The 18,746-nt window shown below is 38.9% G+C and overlaps 1 protein-coding gene across 1 annotated transcript in view; it reads left to right on the top strand.

Annotated features, from left to right (window-relative positions):
* Positions 1 to 18,746, top strand: part of MOCOS (molybdenum cofactor sulfurase) — a 212,404-nt gene that overhangs the window by 176,575 nt on the left and 17,083 nt on the right. Inside the window, exons 8-12 of the mRNA XM_038126791.1 lie at positions 181 to 624; positions 7,468 to 7,630; positions 13,474 to 13,555; positions 17,740 to 17,864; positions 18,442 to 18,547. Of these exons, the coding sequence (XP_037982719.1) occupies positions 181 to 624; positions 7,468 to 7,630; positions 13,474 to 13,555; positions 17,740 to 17,864; positions 18,442 to 18,547 (920 nt within the window). The remainder of the gene's footprint in view (positions 1 to 180; positions 625 to 7,467; positions 7,631 to 13,473; positions 13,556 to 17,739; positions 17,865 to 18,441; positions 18,548 to 18,746) is intronic.

Below are 18,746 nucleotides of genomic sequence, written 5' to 3'. Positions count from 1 at the left end.
TCATAAGATGATTGAGGATTTTTTCTTCATTTTTTCTTTGTATTGATGAGTTAGCCATCTATTTCTTACAACAGTTTTTCAGGTTAGAATTAAGAGACTCATTCATAACTAGGTAAAATTAGAGAGAAATAAAGCACAGTATCATGACAGCTCTCTGATTTTCTTCCTATGTCAAACTAGGCTGGCCATGTCTGTGGAGATAACATAGACCTAGTTGATGGTCGTCCCACTGGTTCTGTGAGAATATCCTTTGGCTACATGTCTTCTTTTGAAGATGCACAGACTTTTCTGAACTTCATCATAGCCACCAGACTCTCCAACTCGGATGCTGAGATTCCTCTCCAGTCTGTTACAAAGCTGACGACAGAGTCTGTCCCAGATGACCACCTTTCTTTTAACAAGGCAGATAAATTGTCTCCAATACTGCAAATCTCTGACAGAGAACTCGGGAATATTCCATCTGAGGCAGAGACAACTGGCAGCTGGCAGCCACCAGAGCCTGAGGCAGAAAGCATGAGGGCAGCTGTTTCTGAGACTGCAGTGCCAACGTGTAGAAAAGGTGGCAAGCCCATCACTGTCGCCAAAATTTACATCTACCCAATCAAATCCTGCTCTGCATTTGAGGTATGTGCTTTGAACCATTCTGAAGTATTTGTGCAACTCAGCCTTGTGTTTTTTATCCGGCCCGTGTGTATGAGATACTAGGAAGCAGGGTGTGAGTACCCATATTTCTTTTTTTCTGGTTTCTGGGATTAAGTCCCACATGTTAGGCTATCCTGAAGGATTTTGAATTAGGCTGAAGTTACAGGGGAGGGGTAAATGTGTCTTCTGTTCTCCCCTCCCCCACAACAGGCAAAACTGCACGTAATATGCTGTCTTAAAGAAAATAGTTGGATTTGCAAAACTTGACTAAAATATAATCAAGTAATTAGTATGCTTTTACAGAATGACATGTGATGGACTTGTAGGCATTGATGGGTAGGCAGCAATTGAGAAGTAACTTGATTAACATGTTATAATTGAGAGGCAGCTGATTTACATTACAAAGAAATGTTATCATTAAAAATACATTTGCAACAGAAATATGACATTTAAGTGTTGCTATGCTATTTGAAAGTTCACTCTTTGAAGATTTTAATTGCTTTTTTACCAAGTTAATAATATCATCACCTTAGCTGTGACTTTTTTTTTTTAAATAATGCATGATGAAATAGGTGTATGGCCCACACATGGCCTAGAATGTCACTCTGCTTAGTACCATACTGGCAAATGATTTAATGAATGTCAATAATGGTAAAACTTTCCCTACGAAAACTTACTGGTGTAGGTCAGTGTCTCACATCTGAGAGAAAATTGGGGTCAAATCCAGTGACGAATCTCCTGAATTTCAAATAAGGCTTCTCAGCTGATTTGATCATGTTTTTTTGTTTTGTTTTTTTTTTTTCTTTCTCAGTGCAGAGAGGTTAGGCAATTAAACACTATTAAATGATCAACCAAATATCTTTATTTTTAAATTTGTGTTGGCTTATGATGCCTTTAATTCAGAGACACAATCCTGAGCATCAAATGAGACCTGAACAAACAATTTCCACCCCTTATTAACCTCCCACTAGATCAAACTATTTAGAAAATCAAATTAATTGCCCATTTCATGTGAAATTTTTTTTAACCTTTGTTGAAGTGTTGCACTTTTCATAGCTGTATTAGAGAAGCCCAGTATGGAAGCTGTTGAAATATGTTGGCAGTACTCATGCACCTTTGGAGTTAAGTCCTGTTTTTGACATGCAGGCTGGTGTTGTGAGATACATGCCACATCATTCAGCACTAGGAAGGCTTTGAAGTGATTGTGCCTAGGAGCAGGTAAGACATACCTCAGCATGAAAGAAAGCTTATGTTTCCCTACAAGCTGAGCCAGATTTCTCCTCTTCAAGCTCTGTGAGGGGAAACAGCTTTAGGTGATAAATATGCACAAACCTGGTACTCCCCAGCAGACAGGACTGCAGTTCTATATGGAGGGGGGAAATCCCCATACCTCATGCATAGTGCTTGTGCCAGGCACGTGTTAATGGGTCCAGAGTAAAAACAGGGCTCGTCTTACCTCAGCTTCCACCTCTACAGCTCAACACTGTTCTGTAAGCAGTGAGGGATGGATACCTGCTCATTCATTTTAGCATAAAATAGGCATCTGCAGTAGGAGAAATAAATTTTCCTGAATATTTCTGTTTCTTTTCATTGACTGCAAGAGGAATCCAAGGCAACTTAGATTATGCAGCTAACACTAGCTGATCTGAATAATTTAAAAATAGATATAAAAACTGCAACTATATTATGAGGATTAATTTTGCATATCTATATTTAGAGTAATTTTTGAAGTCTGTTTTGATTTTTTTATGACAAAGCCTCAGCCACATTAGAGCCCTGCAATCTAAGCACTGTCAGAGCCTTTATTGCCAAAGAGTAACAGAAAATTAAATAAATACTGGGATTTAGTGTATGGTGTTGGAAGGGACTGGAATTTCACTATAAAGAGCATTTAGCTCTTCTCCTTCTCTACTTAAAAATTAATTTTTGTGCATTTCCGTGTGGTTTATAGAAGATACACAAGTGCATATGAAAGAACAGTAGAACTTGACCTAACAAATCCACTGGGAAAGGGCTTTCACTGCATTGGGAGAACAGGCCAAGAGTTGAAGTCTAAAAAATATTTTGATTTTGTTGGGTTTTTTATATTGAAGTAAATCCCTGCAAAAATGTTTGTTTTTTGACCTTCTTCCTGTCCACCAGATGTTCTTCATGTTTTTTTTTTCCCAAAAGTTAGACTGGCACTTCTAGACCTGTCATACATTTATAACCAGCCTGTGCAAGATCTGCTAGTCTCACTGTCTGCCTATAGAAGAGACAAAAATGCCATCTTACAGGCCACCATTGGTAAAATGAACTTTAAAACTCAATCCCATTCTAAATCCCCAAGTGGCTTAGTCTCCTACCAATGAGTAAGAGTAGAATAGAAAGCCATGGCTGCCAGGACCTAGACCCTGCAGAGTGCACTAACCTCCAATATGTATCTAGATATATGTTTTTATGTGTCATTACTGCAGCTTCAGCCAGTATCATCTTGAAACAGGAAAACAATGTGTGTCACATGCACTGGAGTTTGAAGCAAGACATGCTAGAGAAGAAACCTTACCACAATTAAATGGAATCAAATCCTGAAAATCATTTTGCCTTCTAAAGTATTGATTATACCAGAATCTCTAGGCTTTATCTTAAAAAGACTGAATCATAGGCATGACTATTTTTTGTCATTTGTTTAGTGGTTTTTTAAATAGACTTCACACTTAACACTGTATTATCTCCTTACTTCAGGAAATGCATAAACTTCTGAAGTAGTAATCATGTAGCTTTAGTCTTTGATTGGAATCCAAGAATTGAAAATCAGTGTCTGGTTTTTAATCTAAAATAGTTTCAGATGCTTTGGAGTTGCTGGAAATTTAGAACAGTATTTTCCCAATTAAAAATTTGATCTCCATGTTTAGCAGTTATAGGGTAACTCAGCTAGCTGATGTGAAAAGGTAGAAGTGGTTCAAATGCTGAGCTGTAGTAAATTCATTCACCTTCCAATACTTTGATACTTGAGGTCAGAAGCTCATAGATTTGTAGGTTCAAGTGGAGGCCACCTGCTGGTATGGGAGGTCAGACCTTTAGCATATGCTATAACTAGGGTTTATTGTAACTACATGATCACCTGAGTTTTCCTAAAATAATGTGTGCAGTGGAAAATTCCAGATAACTGAGTGCAGGACTCAGCTCATCTGCCCACAGAGTTGCTGGTTGCGGGATAGATGATTAGTGGCAGGAGGACAAACTTGAGGAGGAAGTGAGTGCAAACTCACAGCTGTTTGATCTCCTCTTTAGAGTCACATAATCTCCTGTTCTCCTAAACTCTGATTTCTCTGTTCTATTCTAAGTGGTGTAGTATGAGAGGTTCTTGACCTCCAGAGAAAATGAGAGTGCAGAGTGCTTTGGCAGCTGGGAGGATGAAATTTGGCATGAAGATTGTCAGCTCACTGCAGGTCAGGTGGTTTCTGCAGAATTGTATGGAGAGTTCCTGGCCACTGTTGTCCCATGGATTTTGTACACGTGGTGCAGGAAGCAGAGGGCAAAATTTTCTAACTCAACTTCTCAAATGTGGTTATTTTTCCCCACAATTATTTTATTAAAAGGAGAAAATCAGAGGAGTAACCTCCATGCAAGACCACTTTATTTTTTCCAACATAAAAATGTGTTTTAAACATGCATTTTTAAACAGGAACATCTCTCATGTCGATGACTTTTGCATAATTATATAATGCAATGTGCCCAGTGAAAGAAGTTAGGAATTTAAATAAATAACTAATTAATAACTTTATTATTCTTTCAGCAGATTTCAGAGTACAAAAAACTGCATCTCAACAGGGACAACAAACTAGATTTTAATTTGAAATACAATGCAAATTCCTAGTGATCAGTGGATAAATTATATGAAAGACCAGTAATATTTTTAAACTTAGATAAATTAAAGCCTTTTCAGTGATTCCTTTAATGTGTTCAAAAACTTTGTTAGCCTTCATGATGACAGTACTATGAACTATGAGAGAAATGCAGCCCAAAATATTTTACAGAAACTTCTGAAATAAAGAAAAAACCAGACAACCCCACATGTTTTTGCAGTGGATGTTTTCATTTTGCGTTTGGAAAAGATGGACTAAAGCAGATGGGACAATACCAAGTACTGGCCATATTATGCATTGATCCTCATGACAGGTAGAGGAGACCATAAATTGAATTATCCTGGGATGCATCATCACCTGCCAGCATCCACATGCTTGGAATGAAGGTTTGTGCTGGTATCTATCAGTAAAACCACGCACTCCCTGCTTTCCTTCTGTCCTCCCACTTTTAATTTGTCCCAGTAGCCTGAGAAGGCCAGGCAACTTCAGGGAATCACATTACAGGCTATATACACTGCACGTATCCTAACCTGCTCTATTTTACTTTATTTAACAATTCATTCAGCCCCTTTGAAATAAGGGCAGGATGTGCTCTGCACAGGCCTAAGTGCTGAGAGAAGAAATGAATGTGTTCTTCCGTGCTCATCTCCAGTGTCAGTATTAGCAGCAAACCAGCTCTGGCTGTTCAGAGCCATCTGTGACTCTTCATCCAAAGCAAACCACAGTTATTTTGTTGTTGCCACTTCCTTTACCAGGGTCCTAGCGACACGTGCAATACAGTGAGCTGAAAAGTGGAGAGGGAGTTGGGCACCTAACAGTGCAGAGACAACATACATGACAGGATAGAGACACACTGCAGGGCACACTACAATGGCAAGTACCCAGAGGAAGAGGGAAAAATGGGTTGAGGACCTGTAGTCAAGGGCTGCATCATATTTGTGGTGTGAGTGAAGCATGGAGTCAGTTGCCATTATTTTGGACCTGTCAGAGGTATCTTGAGTGGAAGGTGTTGATTATTTCCAAACATCTGCTAGCTAGTTAGCTGGGCTTACCCCTTTCAAGCCTGTCAGCATGCAAGAACTACCTGAAGCTCTGATTAAAGAGAAGTTTTATTTTGCTCATAAAGCCTCTTGCCTTCAGTGAAGGGTAAGCAAATGCTTAAGCTATATTCTGAATAAGATTGCTGTCCTGAAGGGGAACCAAAACAACTGAATGTTGCAATAGGGAACTGAGAAACTTTGTGGTCTTCTTCTATTTTTCTGCTTTTTTAGTTTATTCTGCTCTCTATATCTATCAAATCCTGTAGAGATCTGTTGGATTAAGGGGAGGATATATTACCAATTAGTGATCTTCTTTTTTGGAAAGGAGATTTGTTAGCAGGAAATTCTTGCAGCTCTCAGATGATCACCAGCTGTTCAAATGCATTTTGTAGTATAATTATACAGGATAACCAAAAATGCTGGTCTCTCCAAAGAATAATTTCCACTAAGAACAAAAGTGTGTTCTTCAGCTGATATTGCAGTCTTTGGTCTATGATTCCTCTCCTAAAAATGACAGGGCAAAGGTTCACATAGCTGAGGTGCTGACAGTTTGAGGTACTTGGAAAATGTGATTTCAGATGACATTGTCCACAATCAAGACCTACAATTTCCATTTACCACGGAATTTTCATCCACAGTTGCATAAAAAATTGCCAAATAATATTATAAATCAAGTGGGTTGATAGAACATGTTTCTTCTCCTAATTTTTATTTTTCTATTTTCTGTATTCAGTATAGTTGGTTGCACTGTGGTGAGATTATTTTTGTTTCAGCTTTGATGCTTTAAGTTTTCAGTTCTACCATGCCTGCCCTTAGCTTTCCATAGTCAGGCAGTTAGTGTCAAACTGCTGCTGCAGGCTTTTATAAAAACAAGAAAAGTTTACAAGAATGAGATATTTTAGGGTCTGTCAAGTTTTGGGTTGATCACATGATAAACAAAAATGTGGTTTTTAATTAATCTAGCTAGTGCTTCCAGACATGCTGCTCTTCATAGCATCAGGCTGTGCTTGACATATCTTTTACTCAATAGGTTTTTGCTGAAGTCTTTTGTCAGCTAATTCATGTGAGATGTACTCAGTTTTTCTATAAGAATTCAATGAAGTTCAGCTGTAAACTTTTCTCCCTATTCAACTGTGACTAGAAAGCATACGTGAGCTGAAGAATATGTTAGTGGCCAGCTTTATATTACAAGAATGGTATTAATATTTTAACATTCTGGAGAAGAAAGCAGATATTAATGTCACCCAAAGGCATTACTAAAATTGCTCTCTTTTTGGATTTCAAGATTACCATCTGTGTAGCATCAGAAACAGATGTTCTTTTCACCAGAAAAATGTATGTGGAAGCAAGGACAATATTCTTGTATGGGCTATTCAATGTAAAGACTGTTATACACATAATGGAAGAACAGATAGCAAAGAAGACAATGTGTTTTGTTGTAAGGGAATTTAAAGAAACTATTATTCTCCCAGCAAAACCAGAAGCTTCAGTGGCAGAGATTTTCTTAAATGGATCAATTGATAAAGTGGTCCCATTTTGTGAAAAACAAGTTTTTTTCAGAATTTTTAATTTCACCATTTTCCTGCTTTCTGTTTGTTTGGTTTTGCCTTAACTCATGAAATTCCCATAAAATTTCAGTGCTTTGTAAGTTAAATGAAAATTTCTGGAGGAATAGATCCTAAAAATGGATGAGTATAAAATTGAAGACAGTTTTCAGAGTGTTTCAGAGATTGTTTATTCTCATAGCTCTGTTAAACTGTATGATAATACATAACAACTTTGAGTAATTTGATGGGGTTTTATTTATCAGTTTTTGTGCAGTGGTATCTTTATCTTTGATGAATGAATTCTTTTCCCTCTCTTTTCTTTTCAGCATGAATCTATTAATGCAGCAAACATTTTTTAAACCCTTGTACCCCCTCCTAATGCTTTCCCAGGTTACAGAATGGCCAGTAGGAAACCAGGGTTTGCTGTATGACCGAAACTGGATGGTTGTAAACCAGAATGGAGTCTGCATGACTCAGAAGCAGGAGCCAAGGTTGTGTCTTGTGAATCCTTCAATTGATCTGAAGCAAAAAATTATGGTCATTCAGGCAGAAGGTTAGTAAACAGTATCCTTTCCTTCCCTTCTTTATTGGTGTCAGATTTCTAGGCAGGGACACCTGCATGCTCCCACAAAACTACTGAATGCTGTGTGTGCTTACTTGTGACTTTAGGGACAAGTTCTGTGCCAGCGGTGGGCAATGAAGCCCAGCCTGCTATATGCAGCCCTGTGGGGCTTCCTAACTTATTGTTGGGTAGGCAGAGAGTAGACAGTGACTCCCTATGAGTAATCATAAAGTGAATTCTCCAGGATAGAGAAAGGAACAGACAGATGTGGAAATTTACTGACTAGTGTCTCTCCATAGCAGGAAGTCCCATAGCCTGAAGGGATTGTTAATGCTGCAAAGGTAAAGGAATAGAAGTCTTAACATTAAACACCTTGGACAAAAACCTTCCCATTTTGTATCTCTCTTCCTCCTTCCATCTGTGGGATTAAAGGAGTAAAGTCTTCAGTGGAAATTAGTATGAATTAAAATAAGGACCAGACATTATTTAACTCAGTTAAATACTTGCACTAGCTGGCAAATATTTAATGATGCATGAGCTTCCTGGGAATTATCAAAATCCTTTTTATTCACTGCTGAGGGGGAAAAAAAAAGAAAAAAAATGTAAAGTGTTACAGAAAGCCCTTTACTACTCATGGGTGAAAATTATTTATTTTCATAACTGTGCCATTGCCACTGAACACTGGAATGGGTTTGAATTCCACAGAAGTCATTACTAATGCTGAGTTTGCATGTGTCTGAATGGTGCTCATCATTTCCCTGGGGTCCAACATTTAAGCCCATAACGTCTTAACCACTAATAATACACGTGCTCACATTTTCAGCAGCTAGAGCAAAACAAGGGAACCTATCTTCAAATTTTTCATCCTTTATTAGAAATCCATATAAGTGGATCTGTAACCACAGTCTCCTTTCTGTGTGTACATTAGGGTTGCTCTCATCTCCAACTGTCTGAGCACTCTCCATAGAATTAAGTCTGACTTGTTGATTCTTTTTGTCTGAAATAGGTTTCTCAAATGTACATTTTGATACTTCCATAAATCATGTGCTATTTTCAGTTTCCAATCCCAAACCCAAGCTAGTCTCTTCATAGGGATTCCAGACTTGCTCACTGGCATATACACTCCTGCTTTCCCCTCTTTCCTCTGTGCTATTTCCTTGAAAATGTATCATTCATTCATTTCAATTCTACATGGAGCACCTTGCACCTCAAATTTCTGTAGTAGAGTTGCACAGACATCCTTCTCTCACAACTTTTAAATTATCAAGTGCTTCAGAACTAATTATCTTTAGAGATTTATTTCCTTACCATCTCTCTTCCTTTCTGACCATTCTGAGTCTGTTCTTCATTTTTTTTCCTTGTTGGCACTCATTCAGACAAGTGCATACCCATTAGTATGTTCACCTGTCAATAAGACCTGTCAGTAAGACCTGTCATACTTCAGGGAGTCAGGAGGAAGTTTTCCGAGACAAAAATGACAGTCAAGGCACCCATTTCGCACTGAGATTTACAATCTCTTGCCACAGCTAGTGCCAGGGTGAAATTTGCCTTTAAATTCGACATTTTACTGTGTGTCTTTTTTGGAGTTTTCACTGTCATTTGCCTTTCTTCCAATGAAAGTGAGAATCATTTCTACACAGAAGTGATTGTCCAAGTCCATTGATCATTTTTCTACCCAAAAGTAATTGATCAGTGCGCTCTAACGGGAATGCCATTGCCATTTACTTACAAACCTGCTTTGGTACAGCCAGTGTGTAAGAATGGAGTCATTTTATTCTTTGTATAATGACTCTAGCTACCAAAGCCCTAACCCGTGAGGTGATCTGGGGCCTCTTTTCTAGTAGTCCTGCTGTTTTTTAGTCTCATGATGTTCTTGCAACCTGTGGCATTTTTTAAATTCTTGACAGTGAGATAATGGGAGTCTATTCCTTGGGGAGTCTATTCCAGAGCTTACTGCTCCTAAGGTGGCACAATGATGGGAGCACATACAAACCAGCAGGGTAAGGCTGAGCAGATAAATCTATAGGAAGTTGTTCCAATATTTATTATGTTTTCTTTCTTCTTACCTGCAGTCTAAATCCATTATTTGTTTGTTGGTGTTAAATTTTTAATCTTTTTCTTTTATCCCTTCACAAACATCGGCCAGTTTTTCATCTTCCACTTAAATCATTTCATGGCAGACAAATTTAATTTAATAAATTGACTGTTCCCTCACAAATCCCACGTTAATCCCTGCTGCTTTTGTCACTACACCTCCAGCCTGTCCGTAGTTGGTTGCAAATGTAGTGCCTGAAGCTGAATGCTGCCTGAGAACAGCGATCCATGGGGTGGGGAGCAGTAGAGCTCAGTTAAGCCAGGCTGGTTGTTCTGAAGCTCAGAACCTTCGCTGCCTGTGTCGGTGGCCGATGCTATTTCAGATTCGTAGCCCTTGGCCTGGTGACTAGCAGCCGCCTCCAGGCCTCCTCCTGCTCCACTCCTTCTCCACATGGAAGGCCACCCACCCAAACCGCCTTTGCTCAGCCACAGCCGCACGCATCTTTCCAAGCTGAGCTTTCTTTCCCCCATCTCTCCCGCCCCTGCCCTCACAGTCCCTGCGCTGAGTTTCTCTGTTCTTTCCCTTTCTGCCATGCCCTTGCTGCGGTGACCGTGCAAGCCCAGCGGCTCCCTCTGCCCGGTGACAGCGCGGTCCGGCCGGCCGCCTCGCCTCTGCCAGGAGCTGGCACCGCGGTGCTTTCCCTGCCGGTTCCGCTGCTCTCCGCGCTTTTCCCGCTCTGAGGGCAGCCCGTGGCGCGCACCTCCGCCCAGGGCGCGCTGCGCTGGCTGCAGGCGCCGCTCTCCAAACGAGAGAGCCTGAGGCAAGCGTGCTGCTGGAACAGGCGCCTCTGGTAAGTGCCTGAAGCCAAGGGAGCCGGATCCCACATAGCTGGAGTACACAGCGTTTTTTAAGAGTGTTTTGCTGTTACACCGTTAGATTATGGTGAATACTTTATCTGTACCACTTTTAAAACATAATGAGTCTGTTCTCTCTTCCCCTCCAGGCACGTGTTCCTCTCCCTCTAGAACTTTTCATTAGCGGAAAATTTGTTTTTGGCTATTATTTCAATGTGGCTTAATATTCTCTGTCTTCTCTGTCCAAGAAAAATTTGTCAGCATGATTTAGTGTGACTGTAACTACTTTAACACCTTTTGCTGAATTCTCTATGTGCTGAGACACCCTTTCAGAGCTGTTCTTTAAGCCCTGCATGTTGGGTGTCTCTGTAGCCCAGCTGTGGATGGGCAGAACTTGCTGACGGACCCCGCTGTGCAATCCTGCCGCCCATCCATGGTGGGTAGCAAGGATGGCAGAGTGGGGCTCTACACGAGCCCAAAGCTGCCTAAAGGCTTAGGATCTTTGCCTGCAAAATTAGTTGGCTTGCATGGCAGCTGGGGAACTCCAGGTGTTTCCCGGATCTCTGACGAAGGGGTTAAGTGAGAGCAGAGGGAGAGGAAGGCATTTACTCTCTCACTGGCTGTACTTTTCTTCAGCAGAGGGAGTGAGATTTAATTTTGAGAAACTGCATTTATTAATTTTGTCAGAATTATTTTCTTAGGCTATGTGGTTGTTAACAGGCATTCCCTATTTTGTTTAGTGTTCAGAGTGTAACAAAGCCTTGCTATCACATAACCCACTAAGAGAAAATCAGTGTATCTAACTGTAAATCAGCCCCATGGTGAGAAAGCATTTCATGTGTCTTGAATGAAGTTATTAGAGGTTTGGCTCCCAGTAACTGAAAGGTGGGCAGGAGCAAGTGCCTTCATTTCCAGAAGCCCTATTATTGAAGTGAGAATCAAGGGAAATCTCCTTGTCCTCCTCCATCAAATACGTGGGAGCACAGATTACATTGCACTTGTTCCTGACCTACACAAACGTGTAGCCAAACAGAATTCAGCTGAGAATACATTTCTGGAAAAGACTAATTTCTCTCTTTCTATTTTAGCTAGCAATCAGCATTACTCTGGCAAGTTTGGCATTAGTTTTTCACTGTGCAGCAGGAGAAATTCTGAGTGTCGAGGAGGCGCCTTAAAATATTGGAGGAGAAAGATGCTAGCAAAACTGAGCAGCTAATTGCACTTTATGGAGTTTATTGTGCCTTCAAATAGTCATGTGTTACTGCCAATAAAAATAATGGGAATTAAGTGCATACACTGATGAAAGAATATACATGAATGGTTTATATTTCAGTCTATTGAAATAACAGATCTCTAATTTTCCTCATTGACTGAAAATAGGAGCTATAACGATAAGATTTTTTTTATATTAATACTGTGAGCACATCTGTGAATTTCATTGTCAAGCAAATTACCATGGAGAATGACACTTTAGTAACTGGCAATATTCTACTTTATTTTTTTGCCCTAAAGACAGAATAAAATTGTAATTAACAATGTTTAACTGACCTAAACATCACTGTAAAATGTGTACTGTTCAATAAAAATGTGATACACTTGCTGGTATATAAAAGCCTTTTTAAAGCCCTGAAATTCTATTTTAAGAAATTTTGTGAGTATGCCTTTCTTAGAAAGTATTTGAAAGATGTAACAGTTAAGAATGCATGCAGGATAACATATTTCAAATTCATCTTTTCCAGAAGGAATTATTCTAATACTTAATTGTTTCAAAGCCGAAGAGTTCTAGTTGATAAGATAATAACATTGGCTTTTTTCAGGTTGTTACAGGGTAGTTCAAAGCATTTTTTAAATGCATTATTTTCTTAAGTGAACCCAACTTTTCCCCCTCTGTCTTCACTTATGACATATACTAACATAATTAACCAAGGAAGAAGTAGACTACTTTCTATTTCATGCATGAAACAGAGTTGATAGTGGTGTTACAATTAATCTGAACTAAATTTTATTACTCTTCAGAAGAAAATAGGCCAACTTGATTTCACCATATCACAGAGCTGGTAAAGCATGGTCCTTATTTGTTTTACAATATTGTATACTATCGAAATATGTAGTTATAATTCTGGGAAATGGGGGGGGGGGTGGTCAGAGTTTTGAGTAATATATGTTGCAGTGTAATGGAAAAGCTGGATTCATTGCAGCCACGCAGTAAAACACTTTGTTCTTCCTTTAAGATTATTGTTTTCAATTAACAGAAAGAAAAGTAGTACAGCTTTTCTTTTTGGTTCTAGCAAACTACAGTTTCCATCTCTTTGGATCATTCTGTTCAAGATGAGAAAAATGTGGGAGAAGTTAAGATAGATCATTACCAGGGAATCCTCAGCTGGTTTAAACTTGGAGATGAATAGATGGGAATAATTGTCTCATTTGCAGTTTTCCATACATTTTGTCTTGTCTTTAAATTATTATAGTTTTGTCTCACATTATATTTCTTTTTTTGAACAGACTGAGTCTCTTTTTTTCTTTCCCCCTCCTCCGTCTTTCAGATCACTCAATCCCTCTACTCCAGCAAGACAGTGTTTAACATCATCTCCTGACTTGTAAGAGGAGCCATCCTTTCAACTGAAACCGTGACTGAGGCCATAATTCTGTGCCAGTTTTGTTGCCTGAGATAAACAGAGAAGGAAATTACTCAAAGCTGAAATGGTGTATTTTTTAAATATGCTTTGAGTACCAAGGTCATTTGCAGCCTTTGCGCTTTGTTTTATCATTTGGAGCCACCTGCCGGCAGAGAATATAATTCTAGCAAAAAGAAAAAAGTTTTTTTTATTTGCTGTTTGTGAGGCTGCTGTGACTGTGAAAAGGAGCAAAAATAGGAACTTTTTTCATGATCCTATCATTCTTCATAATTTTTTTATTTAAATATGACTTTCTGTCTTCCTACCTAGGCATGGACCCAATATCTCTGCCACTAGAAGACAATACTGGAAAAGAGGCTGTGATCTGTGAGAGTAAAGTCTGTTCACACAGGTAAGGGATAGCAGAGAGGTATGGAAGCTGAAAATCACTGTAGTGGCACTCAGGATGTGAACAGATGTAGAGACAGACAGAAGTCCTTGAAAAAATGGCAGAAAGCAATGAATGATTAGTGGACCAGGAGAGTGGTCCTATTTAAGTAAGTAAGTTGGCATGCTCAGCACATCTGATAGAAAACAGTGAAAAATTTTAAAACATAAAAGAGGGGAAAGACATTGCAGTAGACTGACTTTTCCCTCACTTGAATAAGTGAGATCTTTTTATTTATTTGCTCCAAGCATGAGAAAAGGAGGTGTCGCCAGTTACCTCCAGATGTCAGCTGGGGGTCTCCACAGGACTTGCATTCAGTTCCCACATTTAATAGTGATGATGTTAGCAGCTTTGCCCATTTTGTACTGCATGGATTTAAAATTGCTAGAACCTTCTAAAGTTATAAACAGCTTTCCATATTTACAACCGCTTTTTATTTTGTTTTGACCACCCATGTTGTTCAGTGTCCCCTTAACAATATTGACTGCAGGTATGTAAGTTAAATAACATTAATTCTAATCAAGATACATACCACTTCAGTGAATACAACATTAGGAATAAAATTATTTCCTATCCATAAACTTAAGTGTTTATTCATCATATTTTCTAAGAACTTCCCACAGTCTCATTAAGTTTTCTGAGTGGCAGCGTATCAAGTGCCTTCCTAAAATACATTTGCATTATCTACTGTGTTTCTTTGCAATGAGTCTCTTGGTAAGTCCAACTAAAAGAGCCACTTAAAGATTTATGTCTTCCTTTCACCAAGGTATAGTAATTCTTTGGAACCCTCCACATTTGCTTCTCTGAGTAAGACATAAACAAACCAGCAGAAGACCTGGCAATTTCCCCATGGAGCCATGCAGAAAATTATCTTCTTCTTTTCTACTAGCTATTCAGATGATAAAGAGGATCTTTTCCTCAGAAGTGTATTTTCCTCAGGTAGTGGAACCCACCCAAGAGTCATTTGTTTTAACCATCTGTCCCACTTCCCTTAGTGTTGACTCATCCCTAGCCTCCCCATGGTAAGCCCATCTATTACAGGCTATAAAACAGCCTGAGTTATCCTTCTCTCTGTGTGCATAAAATTTGTTGCCATACTGTTTATTGTAGCTTCTCTTTCATGTAACTGACTGTGTCATTTTTATTGTATCAAATTGGAAGTTTTCGTGGGAAATGTCTCAGAGTTCTGTGAAGGAGGGAAAGAGCAGAATGAACAAGAAAGAGGTTCTGAAAGCAAATTGCAAGGAGTAGACTGTGACTAGGAAATAAACAAGACAGGAAGTAAGGCAGGATGAGTGAAAAAACATTGATGAAACTGCTGGAAGTTTGAAACTGCTGAAGTCTGAAACTGCTTAGAGACCCAATAGCCATTGATGCCAGTTTCCAGTGTTTCAGCAGAGGAGCCTTCAGGGCCGAAAATAATGAGAAAAACTGTTTTGCAAGAGGACAGGAGGTGATTTGTGGTTAGGGGGTCTTTCCTGCAACATGTCTAAGGTGAGCAGTGGGGCCAAAAGTCATTGTTAAAAGGCTTTTTTTGAAAGAATGCATAGTGAATGTATTTTTCTATTTATTAGTTCTGTGCTCTGATGCTATTATTTCATCCAGTTCTGCTGGCTTACTCTGAATTTAGACTGAGATAACTGAGAGAAGTACATGATGTAGAATCTGCAAGCAGTCATGTGAGGAAGTTTAATTTCGCAGCAGCCGCAGAAATTTAATGAGCCCAAATTTCCCTTCTGAAGCAATTCATCAGCGTTAGCCTTCATCCCAGCAGGGGCTGTCCATCAGCATGTGCTGCTCACATCAGAGGCACCTGGCTTTCTGGTACAATGTCTACCAGTGACATAAATGATGAAAGTAGAAACTAATGTTGATAGAATTGATGCTGTAGAAGACCCTAAATGCTCAAGGTTGCTGCTCTACTGAAATAAGCAGGGACACAACCTCCTCTTTTTGACAGGTTGCAATATCAAAGAGATCAAGGGAAGTGTAGCAGTGGTAGAAGACAAAGGTGTAGTTAAGAGCAAGGTGAACTGAGCCTGTTGTATTATATCCCGTGGGATCAATATTCAGACTTCATCTGTCCTTGTTTCTTGTTCTGTAAATTACCCTGCTAGAGGGACCAGTTGTAATGCACTGAAGCTAAATGACATAATAGAAGGATGAGTGGGAAACTCAAGGCAAACAGCAAGTGAAATCAGAGAGAAATAGGCTCTCCTTTATAAATTGCCTGACATGTGCCAAATGAAATGTAATGCTGACAGATGTAAAGTTATACTCCACAAAAATAAACACAAGCAGAAAACAAGTAGAATTGAGCTACAACAGAATGACTTTGACTAAGACCTTGAAGAGATGATGGTACTTGCTCAGAAAATGGTCTGACAATGAAGGAAAACAATTTGAAAACATGTGTTTTGGAATACAAAAGCTACACAGTGGCATTTGATGAAGTACAAAGAATGGTGTGAGTCTCTAACTCAGCCACTGTGACTCAAAACAATAAGTGTATAAATAAAGGGCAAAACTTTCTCCCTGATTTATACAGTATTAATTTCCAACAGGCTGACAGAGGCAATTGGCTCACGAGAGATTTTAAACACCCCTAGAACCTCTGTGAAGGTGGAAAAAATATTGGAGGAATTTGTTTCACCTGCACTGTGATCATGGAAGATTCATGTGTTCTCATTAACAGCCTTCTCCTTAACAGAGTTCAGGCTGTGAAATCTCATGTGGACACTCACCTTTTGGCTTCTTTCTTGACACGGTGCCTGCATCTCATACTCACACCAGAACACCATTACAGTTCTAGGGCATCACTGGCTAGATGCAGCTGTGGTTGACATCTGTCCACTCTGGGTGGGGATAGGGATGCAGAGCTGCACCATAATTGAAAATTCAGAACAAGCACTGAAGAGATACCAGATCCATGCAGGATTATAAAATCTCCTTGGTTTCACTTCTGCTGGCTTTGTACCTGTGAAATTCGGTTGAACCCTACAGAGCAGTTTGTAAAGCCAAGCTAATTTCCTCACAGTCCTGGGGTTTAGCACCTTTTGCTGTGAGTAGCTGTTTTCTTGTTTCACAAAGCAGATGGTTTCCATGCAGATGAACTTCTTTGGCTGGATAGGACATCAAGGTGAGCGTAGGAACACAACTACTTCACTTTCCTTGCTACAGGAATCCTTCCTAGGTCACCATAAGAAGTCACATTCCTCTTAGCTTTAAAGTTAGGTATCAGTCAAATCTCTTTATGGGGTCATTAGAGAGTTGAACATTCCCACAGTGAGAGTCATCCCATCCTGAGGTCTAATATAGATGGGAATTACTTCTTTCCATTATCTGTGAGTGAAACCCAGACAACTGATTTAAACTAGATGCCTGGATTTTGGAAGATTGACATTAAGTTTACTCAGGGCTGAGGAATCTAATGTCAGACAGCATCAATTTTCAGTGGCCTTCTTGGATTGAGAGAGGTGATTTCAAAGTCCCTCTAGGAAAGATTACATCGAGGTAAAGGCAATTCTATTGCCAGCTTGCATAACTCACTAGACATTTTACAAGTAATGGAAATCAGCTTTAGAGAGATGCTTGGCCTCTGTTAGTGAAGCCATGTTTTAATATGAAATATTAGTACAAACATGATTTAAATTAGAGAAGTAACAGCACTTTACCTGATGGGATCATTAAAAATTACACACAGCAAAACAGTCTTAAATTGAACTCAGATCATTCCTCTTAGTAAAAGAGGAATGTAAAAACCTCTTAGTAAAAGAGGTTTTAGTAAAAAGTACAGACCAGAGTGTGACTATTTCATAATATTGTATTCTAATATTGTTATATGGGCAACCACTTATTGTTGGTCAGAATCAATGTCTTCAGTGTTACGATTAATCCTTTATTCCATAGTAATTTTCCATAATAAACTAAATTAGATCTTGTGAAAGTCGACTTCAAGAGGAAAGGAGTAAACCTGAGGAAATGGGGAGTTAAAGTCATGCAGATCTTCACATGAGACAGTCATCAGACAGTATGTATTCTGTACTTCATATTGAAGGATGCAGAATAAACATCTTCACAATTTGACTTCTGTTTTGCAAATTATTGTTTGGGCAATCAAGTTTAAACTTCCTCTCTTCTTGTAATAGGGTAAAAACATATGACTGTGGAGAAAGAATTGCTGGCTGGCTCTCTACGCTTCTTGGTCGTCCATGTCGCTTAATAAGACAAAGTACAGACATGAAAAGCAAGTCACATCAGAAAAATGCAAAAGGTATGTTGTCATCCTTAAAAATATTTATAATTCCTTATGCAAAAATCAGGCTTATGGACTTCACATTGAGTGTGTAGGTGATAAAGCCTGAAAGAGTTATCCAGTATAGATCTAGACGTTATGATTATACCCAAACTGACTTTTTACTGCCCTTCTACTTGTTAAATTTGGTGAAAATGTACAGATGCACCAGTATGGGGAAGACGTTATCATCATGACCATGATTTTGTCTGGAAACTCATTGACCATTTATAAAAATGATCGTGAAGAATCAAATAATTTATGCAGAGATTAAATTTCATTACAAAAATAGTTGAAAGAGTATTGAAAATGCATAGATATTGCTCTTGTAAACTATTTTACAAATTTGGTAAAATCTCACCTCTATCAGTTTCTAACTGCATTGCATCATAACCATTTGCAGGTTGGAGGGCATCCTTGGAATATTTCCTTAGGGCCTGGAACCAAATGAATAAACTAGCAATGAGAATGAGTATGAGGTCAAAGCAAAGATGAGGTGAAATTACTAATTTTTATGATCATTTTAGAATGTTGGATTGATTCTTTTTTTTTTTAGGTCTGTCATCTGCTACAAACATCTCACTCTCTCTTGTGAATGAAGCACAATACCTGCTGATAAATGTTGCAAGCATTCTGCAGCTGAAAGAACACATTTCTGCAAGGTAAGATGCTTCTGTCTTCAAATATCACTTGGTGATCTTGGATTCTAGAATCCTGCCATAAGATGCCAATATAGGTGTTTTATGCGGAAATGTAGAGATAGTTACTTTCCAACATGTAAAAAATATATAGCTACTAAATTGCTATAATTACGAATTATTTTATGATTTCTGAAAATCTGGATTAAATGGATGAGCATCA

This window comes from Motacilla alba, chromosome 2, assembly GCF_015832195.1.
Source record: "Motacilla alba alba isolate MOTALB_02 chromosome 2, Motacilla_alba_V1.0_pri, whole genome shotgun sequence".
Lineage (NCBI taxonomy): Eukaryota > Metazoa > Chordata > Aves > Passeriformes > Motacillidae > Motacilla > Motacilla alba.
This window is presented reverse-complemented; position numbering and strand designations above follow the sequence as displayed.